Source organism: Acanthaster planci, linkage group LG13 (genome assembly GCF_054643075.1).
Source record: "Acanthaster planci isolate LZ-2023a linkage group LG13, COTS_SCS, whole genome shotgun sequence".
In the NCBI taxonomy this organism is placed as follows: domain Eukaryota; kingdom Metazoa; phylum Echinodermata; class Asteroidea; order Valvatida; family Acanthasteridae; genus Acanthaster; species Acanthaster planci.
Genome location: NC_141789.1, coordinates 7,240,567 through 7,255,944, shown reverse-complemented (window position 1 = coordinate 7,255,944; position 15,378 = coordinate 7,240,567). Strand labels below are relative to the sequence as shown.

Sequence of the window (15,378 nt, the reverse complement as noted above, 5' to 3'; positions counted from 1 at the left end):
TGACTGGAAAAAGTGGCGTTTGGATGGTTTCAGTTTCAAGCCATGCTCACGCAGCCTCTCAAAAACCTTTGTATGCCTCTCCCGGTGTTCATCTACAGTACTGCTGAATATGATTATGTTGTCAAGGTACAGAAGGAGGGAATAAAAATTCATGTCCCCAAGGGCAGCTGTCATCAGCCTTTGAAATGTTGCCGGGGCATTCATCAGCCCAAGGGCATTCTGATAAACTCATACAGGCCCATGGGGGACTTGAAGGCCATCTTGGGTTGATCCTTTTTAGCCACCTTGACTTGGAGATACCCAGATGTCAGATCCAGGCTTGTTAAGTATTTGGCTCTGCTCAGAGCATCTAAGGCATCTCCGACATGAAGCAATGGAAATGCATTCCGCACTATCTTGGCATTCAGCTGGTGATAATCAACACAGAACCTGATTTTACCATCCATCTTTCGTACAGTTACGATGGGAGATGCATAAGGGCTCTGACTCAGCTGTATCACTCCCGATGCCTTCAGCCCATCTATATGCTGTCTGACTTCTTGGAACTGTCCTGCTGGGACCCTGCGGTATGGCAGCCTGAAGGGGGCATCATCAATCAGTGGTATCTCATATTCTACCGTTTGGGTGTAGCCGAGGTCTTGATCATCTTGGGAGAAGACATTCTGGTTTTCAGAGAATAGCTGGAAAAACTGTTGTGCCTGCTTGTCTGTCAGGTTTTCATATTTTACATCAATCTCTGGGACTTGGGGTTCTACCGTCGACTGATTTCATATAGCTGAGTGGGTGTTGCATTTGGGTTGGCTTTCCTTCTCTGCCTCAACTCGTATCTTTGATCTTCTATCATGTAGGGCCACAACGACGTTGGTTCCCAAGAGAACGGGAGTGGATTTTCGAAAGTCTGTGGTGGCACCACAAAGGCAGGCACATCACAGATTGTCTGACCCAAAACAACAATGACCAGCATGATGTAACCGCCATGCAGGACACTCTGGCCACTCGCTCCATAGATAAGAACATCTGTTTTGCATATGACTTTATCTTGCAGTTTGGGGTGTGTTGACATGTACTGATCTGTGATCGTAGTCACCTGCAATCCAGTGTCCAACAGAGCCTGACATGTCTGCCCAGCCACAGTAACACGAGTAGTGCTCACAGGACCCACAATGTGCTCATCTGCTGATTTCTGTTCCCTATTGCTTTCTAAGCCCTGTGAGGCAATCATACATATCTCCTCCACTTTGTCGTCTGGGCTTCTCAGCTCCAAATTACCCTGTAATCGCCCCTCATCAGTTGGTATCTCTAGTTTAACTGCTGCCTGCCTTGACCATTCTGCTGGGGACAGTGGTGAGAAAAATGGCCTGGTGCCCCACACACGTAGTAACAGTTGTCATGCCTATGCAAAGTGGATGGGCCTGTTGATTGTCTCCATGTTTGCTGATTCACCTGGCTACCTGAGATGCGTCCTTCCAGTTCCTGTACTCATTGACCAAGGTATTGCTGCCCTTGTATCAAATGGTCCAATGTGGTTAACTGCAGTTAGACTAGGGTGGTCAGTTTGGTGACCTGGTCACTGGTGAACTTACTTTTACTTGATTTGGAATTGCCTGCATTCTGGTTGCCTCGCTGATTTGTCTTGCCTTGCCCCTGTGCTGTCCCAGTTGTTTCTCCTTTGACTGTTTGTTGGTGCAACTGGAAACGTTGCTGTCTCATATCCCTCGCCTGGTGAAGTTCTTTGCTAATCAACTGTAGTTCCTGACGGAGATCTTTGAAGCTCATGCGTCGACGCCACATCGGAGCAAGTCACTGCTTCATAGTTTCATCTCAAAGGCCTGTCATGAACTGTGTCGTCGGTAGCGAATCTCGGTCTTCAAAGAGTGATACTTTCCTTCCTTGTCTTCCCTGAACATCTTCTGTGTGCCTTAACAGTGCCTCCAATGCAATTGCAAACTCAGTTGGGTTCTCATCCAGTCGCTGCCTGGAAGAATGTAGCGATTGACATCACTGCAGTACAGCCCTCCCCGAATTCCTCTAGTTCTGTAACAGCTGCCTCTGCTTTCGTTTCTCCTCCTCGACTCTCAAGATTTAAAAATGACATCGCGTGCTTTCCCCTCGCCACTTCATGGAACTGCACCTGGCTTGGTTGTGGTCCCTCAAGCCTCAAGCAAGTATGACATGTCACATGCCCAATCTTCAACTTTATACCATGATTCTCAGAGGTTGACCTTGAGAACAAATCGCAACGTCTTTGACCTGATGAGTTGGTATATGCAAACGGTACATGGCACTCGGCAACTGGAAGGGGTTGATCAAAACTGGCCAACTGTAGGGGAACAAGGTTCTGCTGGTCAGAGAGTCCTGTTTGATGAGGGTGGGACCGGATTGGTGTCAAGGAACTCCTCAAATCCTTCAAATGACTTGGCTGCTGAAGACTTGGCACATACTTACTGGTGTTTGACGGGAGAGAGAGTTCGTGGTGGTCCTCTGACACCATCTGGGGAGGCTGCATCTTTGTGGATTGATCACCTCTGGCTTGGATCTGCTCACTGGGTGTGACCCTTGGTTGCGACAGCTGGAAGAGTGGACTTGCTTGTGGCATCATGGGTAGTGGCAGAAGAGGGCTATCGTCCGGGCCATAGTATGGTAGGTTGGAGTCAGGTTGGCAGCATGGAGTTGATGCCATCATGCACCACAAGAGCTCCCCACCTTATGACACTGTGCTGGGCTGATGAATTTTTATTTTTTTTTTACCATACAAACAAATTGTCACAGTTTTCACGAAGACAATTTTCTCGTTGGATTTCAAAACAGAGGTTTTGAGAAAATCACATTTGAAGTTGGTCTCTTTTTCAAAAGCTTAATTTCGTAGAATTTAGCGTTCCTGTAAAATCACCAATGGTACTCCATGAAAGAGCGGATGTTACATGACACCAAACTACAAACCTATTTTTTTTAGAAGTAAATAAAGCTGTTTATTTTGTAAACAAACAAGATTGTCTGTTCTTGAAATGCTAAAATTCGTATGACTTTTGGTCTCTTCGTGCAAATGGCACACACAGTACATGCTCTTGCTATGACACGTGTGCCATGTGTAACATTGTTACATTTGTATACATTTCTGGAGTCAAATTGTCTTTCCATAAAAACTGTGACAAAATGGCTAAATTCCTAGGAAAATTGGTCTTCCCGGGTTCTGGCTCCAAAAAAATTGTAGAGACAAAAATGTATCCTAGAAATTTGCATCATTAAATTAATTACATGAGACTTTGAGAAAGTAACGAGATCTGAAGACATCTGATTCATGAGAACTGGGTCACGATTGCTTTTGAGGGTCAGGACAAGATAAAAAAGAAAGAATTTGACAGTTAGCCAATGAACTTTAACTGAGATCCATCTTTTACTAATACTGGCCGTACAAAGAAAAAAATAGTTCTCTCCTGTGGTCCTCTATAATATATGAAATGCGTACTTGACTAAAGTAAAAAAAGGGGGGAAAAAGTGGTAACAACTCAACACAGTGCCACAAGTGGATTACTTGAGTGATCAATCAGACACAAGCCCAGCTGCAACTGGGGACAAAAGCATACAAGTGCAAATGTGGGAAGGATGAAGAGAGCTGGGAGTGGTAATGCTCACTCTTCAGTAGCACGCACAAAACTGAATAGTTAACCGCAGGAGGCTTAATAAGCAGTGCTAACTATAGGATGATACAGGGTACCAGACAAGTTGCTGACTAAACTAAGGAAGTTTGTAAAAGAAAAAGTGTCCCCCCAAAATATTTAAATCTCCCTTCCACACACACACGGCACAGCGGAGCTTTAGGGGAAGTTTGAAAACTATTTCACATGTGGCAGTGAATTCAACGTTGGTGAATTTTGCCCGGTACCCGTGTGTGTACTGGTTTCATATACATTTTGTAGGACACGAGGCATAGTCATCGAGTGGTTACAAAATAGCCGTTGCTCAAGCCTGTATGAGAACTGCGCGCTCGCTGCACATACACAATAGTTGGGGGGTGATAGTTGGCCGGTCTATGATAATCGTCATTGTGAACATGTTCCTAAAGCATTTGCGACCAATTTACCCCCTTCCCCAGCGTACGGTTTGTGGGTTCATGAAAATAACAAAAATAGATGACCCCTTACTCATTTTATAGTTCTTTTGCTCATTTACATTGCTCCTTTACTCATTTTCATTTTGTTCCTTCCATGAGTACATGTAAATGAGAAAAGTCCAGAATTGGAAGACAATGCCACCTACCAAGATTGGCTGGCTGAAGCCAGGGAAAGAAATATGGACATGTGGGATGTAAAATATGACAAGTACGTCAACAAAGGCATGGATGAAGATCACGTCAAGCAAAAGGTGAACAGAAAGACCCTCTAGGCAGTCAAACAACACTTTTTCGACAACTATAAGGAGTTTCTGTCAAATTTCACACATTTGAAGGATAATGAAACTCACCAAGACATTGTGGACAAGCTCAAAGAAAAACTTAATAAAGGCATGGAATTCAACAAAGCCTTGAATAGGGTTATGCTTAACCCCTTCACGCCGAGATTATTTTGCTGGGCTGTGTTATGCCTTGAATGGAGGGCTTTGTCCAGCAGCAGGCCCCATTGAACCAGCAGCTGCATGGTGAATAGACTGTATGTGTGGTATGCACTTATCCTCACACAATGGTGCGGTAGTAGCAGTCCTCTGTAGCAATTTGATGGACTAAAATATGGTTCCAGAAGGAAGTGAGTGCATGTAGTGCCTCTGATATGAAATTCAACAAACTGATGGTAATCACTCCTGTAGTAATTCTTAAAATTAGTGTGATGATTGTAAAAAAAAATGATGAAAAAAGAAGAGAAATAAAAACAGTGCTTGAATCAGTATGTGTAGGCTACTGAATTTGGTTTGTGTTCTTACTGACCCGTATGACTATTGAGTAATAATTCTCGGGTCAGATACCGGCAGGGAACTTCTGCACATTATTCCATAGCACGATGGGTAAATTTGCCTCTTTGCTATGTGTGCAAATCTGAACTGATATCTTGCCACCGTGATGTATCTGTTCTATATGTACTCCATACTAAAGATCAACGGTAACACTCCACTGTTTGAATTTGCAAAAACCGTATACATGGACATAAAACAATAGTTCAAAACATAAAAAAATTCAGTCACAGCCAAAACCATGTACACGTACAGGGTAATACGACGTAAAATACTAGTTTAAAGGATTAAGAAATTCAGCAGGGGCCAGCTGGGCCTTCTTCCTGTATCGATCCGGTTTTCTCCATAACCATAGTGAGCCAAGCGCAAGACCTTTAAAATGTGCCTGCCCTATCATGTAGTGTCCAAGAATTAAATCAGACTGAAGCTCACTCTGGAGTACACACTAGTACACACAGTGCCGTTTGCAGTTTGTCCAAAAAATTATCCCCATTACTCAGCGTCGTGCACAGTCCTTTGTCCTAAAGGTTATCCTTATTACCAGGTGCCGCTTGCAGCCCATTGTCGAACCTAATTTTATCATCGAATTGCATGATGTTATGCCATTTTTGCTCGTAGGAAAGGTCAAACTGTGCCACAGTTTCTTATATTTCTATTCATCCCTTACAAAAGATCAAACTGTACTTTAATTTTTACCCTACCCTCTGTGTAATTTATTTCTAACCATATAAAAGGTCAATGTGCGCCAGAATTTTTAAACACATTTTCATATATTCAGATCATGCGCATATTATTATGCTTATGCATATTTATGTTCTTTTCATATTTCTATAGCAAAGGTCAAAATGTGCTACATTGTCCCCCCCTCCACTACTGAGGTAAAACTTTGTGTTTGTATTGGGTTGATGATGTAACAGGAAGAAGGCTCAACACGAATGCATTAAGCATGCATGAAGTTTGATACATGTAAACTGGCATCGTTGAGGCCCAAATGCACTAAAACAAGGAGTCTACGGCGCTTTACCTACCCAAACAGTCACTACATGAGCAAACTTCCCATGCGTGTATAGCTATTTGCTGAAAAGACTTAATCATCCGAGGTGCCCCTTAACCTCCAACTATGCACTGCAGTCATGCCACCGTGTTCGTCTTTCTTTTGTCAGCCCCGTGTTGCAACAGACGTGTCCTTTAGACATCTTCGAGTTTTTCGAGTTCCGTTTTGGCTACATGGTCCTGTGTCAACTTGAAGCATCCGATCTTCTATCCCGAATAAACTATTACCTTGTATGGTTTTAATCTTGGTGTTAAGAGTGTAACTGCCTTTCTTTTTTTTTTTATTTTCTCTTCTCTTTTTCTGTGTGCATTCTGCAGGTGTTTACCGTCAGTGTTACAAGGAGCGGTCAACCCTGCAGTCTCCATAGGGCTTGCCGCTTGGGTGGGCACTTCACACATTAGCGGCCCATTTAATCCACAAAATCCCTAGCTGCATGAGAGAGTGGAATGTAATTTTAGCATTTTTTCTTGTCCAACCACTTGAGTGGGCACTCCATTATTTAAGCAGCTGTTCGTGGATAGAGGCGTTCCTTTATAAAGCAGTCAGACAGGGAGGAATATCCACTTGAGTGATACACTCCTATTTGGATCTGACAAGAATATGTGTCTTAGCTGCAAATGGGAGACTTCCCATTGGGACATCCCCTGTTCAGCAGTCAAGCACAGAACCGACTGAAGGAGCAGATTGAGCCTGCGTTGTTCAATGGAGCTCCAATCTTATAGAGAATGAGGGCAAAGGTCAAGCCGTATGAGTGGGCACTCCGTATTCAAGGTGGCTCATATGAGGACTCAGGCCTTAACGGCGAGCTTGGATACCCCCTTGGAACATTCCTGACTCATTACCATTTTTTCTCTCTGCCCTCCAACACACAACTGAGTTAACAAGCCATCGTCTCCACCGATAGCTCAGAAAAGCCTGCGGGGCAACCAATCATCCCCCCACCACCTGCAACGGCTACCATCACCGTAGCTTTTCAGCACGCAAAGCTGCTTCTTCGGTATCATCGACTGAGAAGACATCTAGTCAGCCTAAAACCAGTAATGCCAGGATGGGCACTCTGCACTCCATCAGGTCCAGCCTGCCCAATACCTCCTTGGTCCATGGTACCATGACATCCAACAAAAACTCACCGGGTATTGTGGAGCCCACCAGGCTACTACGCTGCCATGGTTTTCGACCTCCACAAGCCATACGTGATTCTGGCTTTCAGCTCGGTATTCCCAGTAAACCGGACTTTCTACGGCTGGTCCATTGCCCCAAGACAATGACACCTGCAACAGCCAAGCTTCCAATTGCCTGCCGGGGGACAGGCCTCTCCACATCGGCCACCAGTTCAGCCCCACATTCCAGGCCCATGGGCAAGCGTTCTTCTTTTTCATCGGTTTCTTTGAAAACGAAGAAGAGATGCCAGTCAAAGCAAGTCAGGAGTCTCCACCTAAACCATGCATGACAGCATTTCAGTCTATTAATGAATCTCTGTCCGCCCTCGTCCACTGTCTGAGCAGTAAATCCCTGCCGGCTTCTACTGCTCCGGACGTGGACTTACTTCCCAGGGATCCTCCACCTTCAACCCATTCTGCAGTCACACATGACTACTCAGAGCGTGGAACTCACTGACGCTTACACTAATCCAGCACTGTCCCTCCAGAACACTCTGCAACATACAGGAGCATCCATGGGTCTGACCTTAACAGGGCTATGCTTCAGTCCAAGCAACAGGCCACGTCGTTGGAGGAAGATGACATCAACTCTGTTAACAAGCTTACCCATTCTGAAGGACATCTTTGTTTTCTTCAATGAGACATGATCCAGGTCCTCGGTCTTCCAGTGCCTTCTCCTCCAGAACTGGACACCAGACATGCTTCCTTTAAGGGACGGCGACCATTTAGACCCGGTTTGAAAAGGGCCCCCCGGTAGCCCACCCGTTATAATGCCTGCCCAGTATTCAGGCTGCTCCAGGCCGGTATCACGCCTGTCTGCACATTGGCATTTCAAAGTCCCTGATGAAAGGCTTCCCCCACCATGCTTCCACAGATGAATAGGGGTCTAAGCGGATTAGTGTAAACATTGTATAGAGCTGAAGGATTAAAAACCACAAGCACGGTCCTTCTGGGCTAGATTACATGTACCAGTACTTGCAGACAATAGACCCCAGGATGGAGAAGTTCGAGATCAACAACCAGTCCAGCATCCAAGGCCGGTAGCCAGGCCAGTATGAAAGGGGTTTTTGCAACAGGGCGAGCTTACCGGGGGGCCCTTTTTAAACCGGGTCTAAATGGTTGCCAGCCCTAAGCATAATGTAACCAGGTTGGAATCTTCGGATCCAACTTTTGGAGAAATCTGGCTTGACTGTTCCTGCATTGAGATTTTCAATTCAATCTGTAAGTTCCCACGCTGGCAGCCTCATCCCTCCCCCCGGGCCTTGGCATATCACCGCTTTCCTTCCTTCCTTTCCTTCTGGTAACCAATGACCCCGGCCTAAGGGCAAACTCAGCCCCACTGGCCTCAGAACCCTAAGCCACCGCCAACTATGGCATACTCCTCTCAACACTCTGCAACTGACCCAGCTTCAAGCCCTCCACTAACACCTCAACCAGGTCAAACCAAACCTGATCGGGTTGAGGATCTTCATCGCGTACCTCTTGCTCCTTTGGGGGATGTTGTCGAAGACTACATCACTTCACCTTCAGCGGCTGCCGATTCAGAACCTGTCGGCCATTGTCTACAGAGGTTTCCAGGGTTCTGGCAAGAGATCACCTCAGACAGCTGGGTCCTGTCAACTTTTGCATACGGTTACTTCCTCAAGTTTATGAGCACCCTCCATCTGAAGTGATACTACGTCCGATCCCAGTGCCATGCAAGAGAAGCAAATGCCTGGCCATGGAGGCTGATCTATACTCCCTGCTCCAGAAACAAGCCATCAGTCACGTTCAACCCAACCACATGAGGGATGCCTGGTGTCCACCTTCTTTCTTACTCCCAACAAGTGGCGACCAATCATCAATCTCAAGCCACTCAACAAGTAAATCTGCCCCAAGAAAATGCGGATGGAAATCATACTGACATCGTCCTGGCATCAATGATCGACCTCCGGGATGCTTATCTACACATTCCCATCCTCAAAGCAGATTGCAAGTTTCCTCGGTTCATGTACAAGAGAAATGATGTACAAATTTGGAGCCCAACCTTTTGGCCCTTCAGCGTCACCCAGAGTTTTAATCGGCTGGCGAAAACTGTTGTCATGCATCTGCAACTGCTGGATGTGTTAATTTTCCAGTATCTTGATGACTGGCTGATAGTAGGCCACACCCTAGAGGAGGCCATAGAGTCAACTTGCTTAGCCTACGATCTTTCTTCCCACCTTGGCTTCATCATCAATTGGGAAAAGTCGAGTCTCGACCTCCACAGGAACATTATCACCCCGTCGGCCAAATGCATTACCAACCTCCGGGAGTGTGTGTCCCTTTTTCGCTCAACTCAGTTACCACCAGCCATCACTTGGCTTCGACTCCTTGGGCTGATGGTGAGCATGGTTGATCTAGTACCTTGGTGCAGGCTTCGTATGAGACCTCTTCAGCTCCATCTGCTCTCCTGTTACCGACCCAAGCAAGACCCCATCAGTCACTTTGTTCCCGTATTGGAGGATATCTGCCGGGATCTACTATAGTGGTTAGGGGAACATCAGCTGATAGCCAGCCTGCTGTTCCTACACGCAAAACCTTATGTAGTGATAACAACCGACGTGTCGTCTCTGGGTTGGGGCCGGGCTTCCCTCCCTCCTCACCAGATCTCGGGAACCTGGCCCCCTCCATCTAGGTGAACTACATCAACGTCTTAGAACTCCAAGCAGTATTCCATGCTTTGCAACGCTTCCTTCAATACATCAAAGGGAAGGACGTCCTGGTATGTTTGGACAATTCAACAGCAGTAGCATCATCAGGGCGGCACTCGATCTCTCCAGGTGTGCACTCTCACGTGGGAGATTCTAGAGTGGATAAGAGAACATGCAGTCAACCTGCAAGCGCTCCACATCGCTGGGCCCAACAACACAATAGCAGACGCACTCTCTCGCTGCAAAATATGCCCAACGGAATGGACTCATCCAGACATGGTCAAGATCCTCTTCACAATGATAGAGAGGCCACACATTGATCTCTTCGCTTCACTGGACAACTATTAACTTTTGTTTTTTTACAGGAGAACTTCACACCCCAAGCTTGGGCCATGGACTTCCTACAAATTGATTGGTTGGACCCTCTGGGGTATGCCTTCCCATCCATATCCCTATTGTTCTCTCCCAAATCAAGTGCAAACATTGCCGGATACTTCTGGTTGCCCCATTCTGGTCGTGCCAGTCCTGGTTCCCCAGATTAACAAGGCTCCTGCTGCGCCAACTGCTGGTACTCGCAGACAGACGAGACATTCTTCATTAACCCAAATCAAGAATTATGCATCCGGCACCAAGGGATCTACACTTAATTTGCTGGACGTTGTCTGACAATTCTTCTGCTTGGCGGGACTTTTTAGCAATGCTGTAGCCATGGCCACATGGGGAAGATACCTGTACACCCGCAAGATTTACGATAGCAGAATACAGCATTTCGCCAAGTGGTGTGACAAAGAGGCTTTGGCTCCAACTGACGCCCTTTTGAGTGCCACCACTGATTTCCTTATATACGTATTAGAGTCCGGGCTGCAGGTCTCTACAATTTGTAATTACAGGTCAGCCCCATCTGCTATTGATGTTGGCTTCAGAGATGGTTCCGCCATTTCTAACAACTTGGTGCTTCACCACCTGAAGTGGGATGTTCATACAATGTCCTTTCACTAAGAAACTGGTTGTGTCGTGGGACAGTTCCCCAGATGCTTACTAGTCCTCCCTTCAAACCCTCAGGTAACGCAACTCTTTTACACACTAGTACTAAGCTGGCATTTCTCCTAGCAGCAGTTACTTCCGGAAGAAGGTTGTGAATTACAAGCACTCTCAGTGGCTAACGGTCATCTACACTGGGAACCTCACGGGGTCCTACTCATCCCAGCTGGTGGTTTCCTGACACAAAACCAGACTCAGTACAGTAGTAAATACGACATCAGGGCTCATCACGTTAGAGCAGTTTCTACATTATGGTCTTACTTTCAAGGTGTTCCCATTGCAGACATGTATAGCTGCATATTCGAAGTCTCCCTCTACCTTCACCTTTTGCTACCTGAAGGATGTCCTGCAAAAGGACTCAGTACATGGCAGGACAATTTTACTGTCCACAGTGCAGGCTCCTGCGGCAAGGACAGATGACAACACATTGAAAATCCCATTAGGGTGAGTTAATTTTTGTAACCTCCTTTACCACATAAGTTTGCCATCAATATTGGTGTATATTCCTACCATATGGTTACATGGGCAATTATCCCTTTATTTTATTGTATATTCTGTAGCCAACCCCCCAGACCGGTGCCACTCTGCATATGTAGTGACTGTTTGGGTAGGTAGAGCGCCATAGACTCCTCCCACATTAACTGTGTGGGTCCGGTCTACTAGAGAATGCCTACCCAAACAGTCCTCTCCCGCAAGTCCTGCCCGCCTGGCTTCAACACTTTTAGTCACTTTTGCAAAGGAGGAATTTGGCAGTGTGACCGCATACGGGCAGTGCATAGTGGTAGGTCAAGGGCACCTCGGATGATAAAGTTTTTTCAGCGAATTGCTATACACACATAGGAAATTTACATACGTAGTGACTGTTTGGGTAGGTATTCTCTAGTAGACCTGACCCACACAGTTAATGTGGGGGAAAAGTTTTGATGACATGTAGAAAATGCACAAAATTATACAGTATTCTCTAAGATGCATCAACCTAAAATCTTACTCTTAGTTGGTCAAAATAATTGTGAGATTTATTTTGAAATGAAAGAACACGAGACGTTGAAAGTGAAGAGGAACAGAATTTGCGTGGCATACATGTGAGAATGCAGTTGTGCTCACATGCAGTGGCAATATAGACCATTCATACACCATAGAGAATAACGTGGTCAGCATAAGAGTACCCACACTTGAATCTTGGGCAAAATTGTGGGCTACCTTGTAATATGTGTACATGTGAAGCTTCTAGAAAAAAACCAGCAACCCATGTGCGTGCTTGTTTGCTGAGTCTACAATTTTCAATGTGTCAAAGAAAAAGAGATAAAAAATTGGCCCAGAGGAATCCATGCTGTGTTCAAACAGCGTTCCCCTGATGACTCCGAAGAGCGACACCTGCTGGTTAACATCAGAAAACTACTTTTCCGGCAGCCTCTGGTCATACTCCCTCTTGCCCTGATACTAAAGTCACTGGGCAGGGCTCCCTGTGAGTGCCAGGGCCCACCCTGCCTGGTGCACCGCCAAGCCAAGTCACCCTGGCACCTGCTAATTATTCTTCAGGTTCCGTGGAGCCTACCTGGCTTTTACACCCAGGAAGGCTCCCAGGTGTTCTGCCTCCTGCGGCCCCAACTGCCACTGGATCAGCTGCTTCTGGGAAAGGCAAGCACAAGCGCTCCTCCTCTTCATCAAGCTTTTTGAAACCCAAGAAGAGACACCACTCCGATCATCATGAGCCTACTTCTGAGCCATGGCTGTTGGCCTGTCTATCCATCAATGAAGCCTTGATTTCCCTCGTTCGCCACCTCGACAATAGACCACCACCAGCTTCCACCGCCCTCTTCAGCCACAAGCCATGATGACACCAGACAGGGTTCCACACCGGAGTCACACCAGCAGGCTTCTCCCCATTGGGACCACACATTGCTTGGCATGGGGCGTGACCCTGTCTTTAATGGTGCAACCAACACTTTCTTCCGCGGAGGTTGAAGTTGATTCCATCAGCACTCTCACTCTGGCTGAGGGCCACTTCCCTCTCCTTCAGCGGGACTATGATTCAAGTGCTCTGCCTACCATCAGCCGCTCCACTGGAAGAGGACACCAACCACAGCTTGTTCAAATGCCACTAAGCACTACTGGAATCTCGCAGGACAATCTTTTAAGAACTACCGCTTGATCATTCATACGTGGAGATATTTTAATCTCTAGCAAGATTTCAGCATCCATCAGGGTCTGCTCCAGCCCTCAGAATCCTTTGCTTGACCATCCGTCAATACACAGAGCACATTCGGCTCTGACTACAGCACAGCCTTACTTCAGTCCAAGCAGGTGACCATGTCTTCGGTTAAAGACGACACTGATTGCATCGGTGTCCTCACCCCCATGACATGTTAAAGTTTCTTAGTTCTCCGTCAGCCTCCCTTCTGGAGCAAGGCACCGACCACACCTGTGCCAGTCGACCAACCCCACATCTTTGACCTCCACCTTCAGACACTCTTGCTACAGGGCTCTCAGGCATGAAGTAGACTACATGTATTCACCTTTAATACCGGACTGCTCCCTAGCTCTTTGTTATCTGGAGCAGCCCCTGGCATGTACAATGCAGGGCAACACACAATGTGCATCTCCTCGTCACCTGCCATTCATCCTGAGCCTTCTAGAACTTCTCCAAGACAACTACAGTGGAACACTGTTACAAGGTCACTGGGACTTTACAAATTACCTTATATGTTATCAGTTATTGAATATAAAAAAATGAATACCTGGCACCTCCCCCCAAATTCTCCTTGTTATAAATATGATCTTGTATTATCTTCTCATTTGTCTTTGACTGTACATGTTTTACGGTAGTCCATGAGGCTCCCTCCTCAGATGAACATGAGCCACAGCCCCACTTAACCAGGTGGCCATTACACACCTACGCCTGACATGTACAGCATGGGCATCCAGGCATAGTCGAGACAGGACTTTCCAGGCCAACTTCCGAGATCGCTGCCCCAGTGAATACGCAATAGGTACGTGGACCCTATTCCAGAGTTCCGTCACAGCCTTCTCTCGCTGCTATCAGTTGGTCCATACAGGCCGCATGGAAGCAAGTCCATGCCTCACCTGGTGATACTTAATGACCTCTTCAGGGCTAAACTTACTGGCCTTCGAGACTAAGTCACCACGCACCGACAGGAATGAACAAATACCTTTTTCGAGGCATTCTTACCTTCATTCGAGACTACATCACCAGGCACCAACAGGAACAATCAAATACCTTTTTCCAGGCAGTCCCCCCATCATTTTTAGCTCTGCCCCAGTGGATTTGCCATCATGATGCAGACCTACCACTGTGTCTCTCCAGTCCGCATCCCCAGGCATCCAAACCTAACAATGTTCAAGCCCTGAGGTTTTTTACACGCCCCTTGTCAACCCTGCAACCCAGAGTTTCTCGAAGGGTCCCTCCAGAAGAAATTTTACAAATCTATTCTAGTGACCATTCTGTGGCCCCCGTTTACATTCAGTCGTCACCCAGTGCCTGAACAGGGTGCTAGGAAGGGCTGATGGCTTTTGCACTGTGATTGGCTACACTGTACACAACCTCCGAACGTGAGGTTATCACTTCATGTTAGGGAAGCACCATTTTAAGTTCTTGGTTAGCCAATGACAATGCTTAGGCATAGGCAAATGTGTCATTTTACACGGTGAACCATGGCCTTGGTTCAATCACAAAGTATCTTCTCATGAAGTATCACTGATCAGGTGTCTTTGGGCAATATATTTCAAATCATTGATCATTTTGATCAATTTTGGATGAACTAATAAAGTGTTGTGAGAATATTTTCAGCAATGAGGAAGAAGAGGAAAAAATATCGAATAGACCTTATGCACTGACGTCACTGCCAACTTAACGACCAATGGCATCGCCATCTTCGAGGTCAAGTGGCGGCGCAATTTCGTTGAAGTGCAGGTGCTAACGCAAACTAGTGCAAGTACACGTTGTACCGGGAATCACACGGTGCAAAGCCTGAATAAAGAGCGTATTTCACAGAGCGATACTTTGTTTCCCTCACTGTTACCATGTCGGATTTTTTGTCTGCCTATGCTAAAGGCTTGATGGGTGCTTCTAAAGCGAGATATATAGAAAAACTAGAGGCATGTAATCTGAAACAGGACCCGTATCAAGTCAACGCAAAAAAGCTGGAGGCTGCACCGGAAATAATTCCTGACATGCAGTGGAATGACATGTACATGTACATCTACATGATTTCAACCCCGAGCCAGCACACAAAGGAAGACATTAGAGTAAGATTACTCCTGCTTTTTCCAGTAAAAACTTGTTTGCCTAGGTCTGTTTTAATTTGAATAAACCAAAGAAAAGAAAGAAACAAAGGCCTTAGAGAACAAATTTCCAAAACGTCATGAACATTGATCCTTTCTAGTTCAACTTAAGTTTAAATTTTATAACTGAACTTTATCCCCACCAAACTCAGTCCGAAAACAGCCAGATCTGTGGCCTACTGACTGCACCAAAGCGGAGTCAGGCTGT

General features: G+C 46.2%; 1 protein-coding gene across 8 annotated transcripts in view; it reads left to right on the top strand.

Annotated features, from left to right (window-relative positions):
* The window catches only part of LOC110982507 (meiotic recombination protein REC8 homolog), a 388,761-nt gene that overhangs the window by 354,678 nt on the left and 18,705 nt on the right, over positions 1-15,378 (top strand). The window contains exon 18 of one of the 8 annotated variants that reach the window (XM_087145212.1): positions 5,776-5,819. The exons of 3 other annotated variants lie outside the window; for them this stretch is intronic. In XM_087145212.1, the coding sequence (XP_087001338.1) occupies positions 5,776-5,819 (44 nt within the window). Of the gene's footprint in view, positions 1-4,210; positions 4,684-5,775; positions 5,820-6,312; positions 7,063-11,151; positions 11,304-15,378 lie in introns of those variants that run through there. 4 more of the 8 variants (XM_087145208.1, XM_087145213.1, XM_087145207.1 and 1 more) reach the window with 4 other exon arrangements.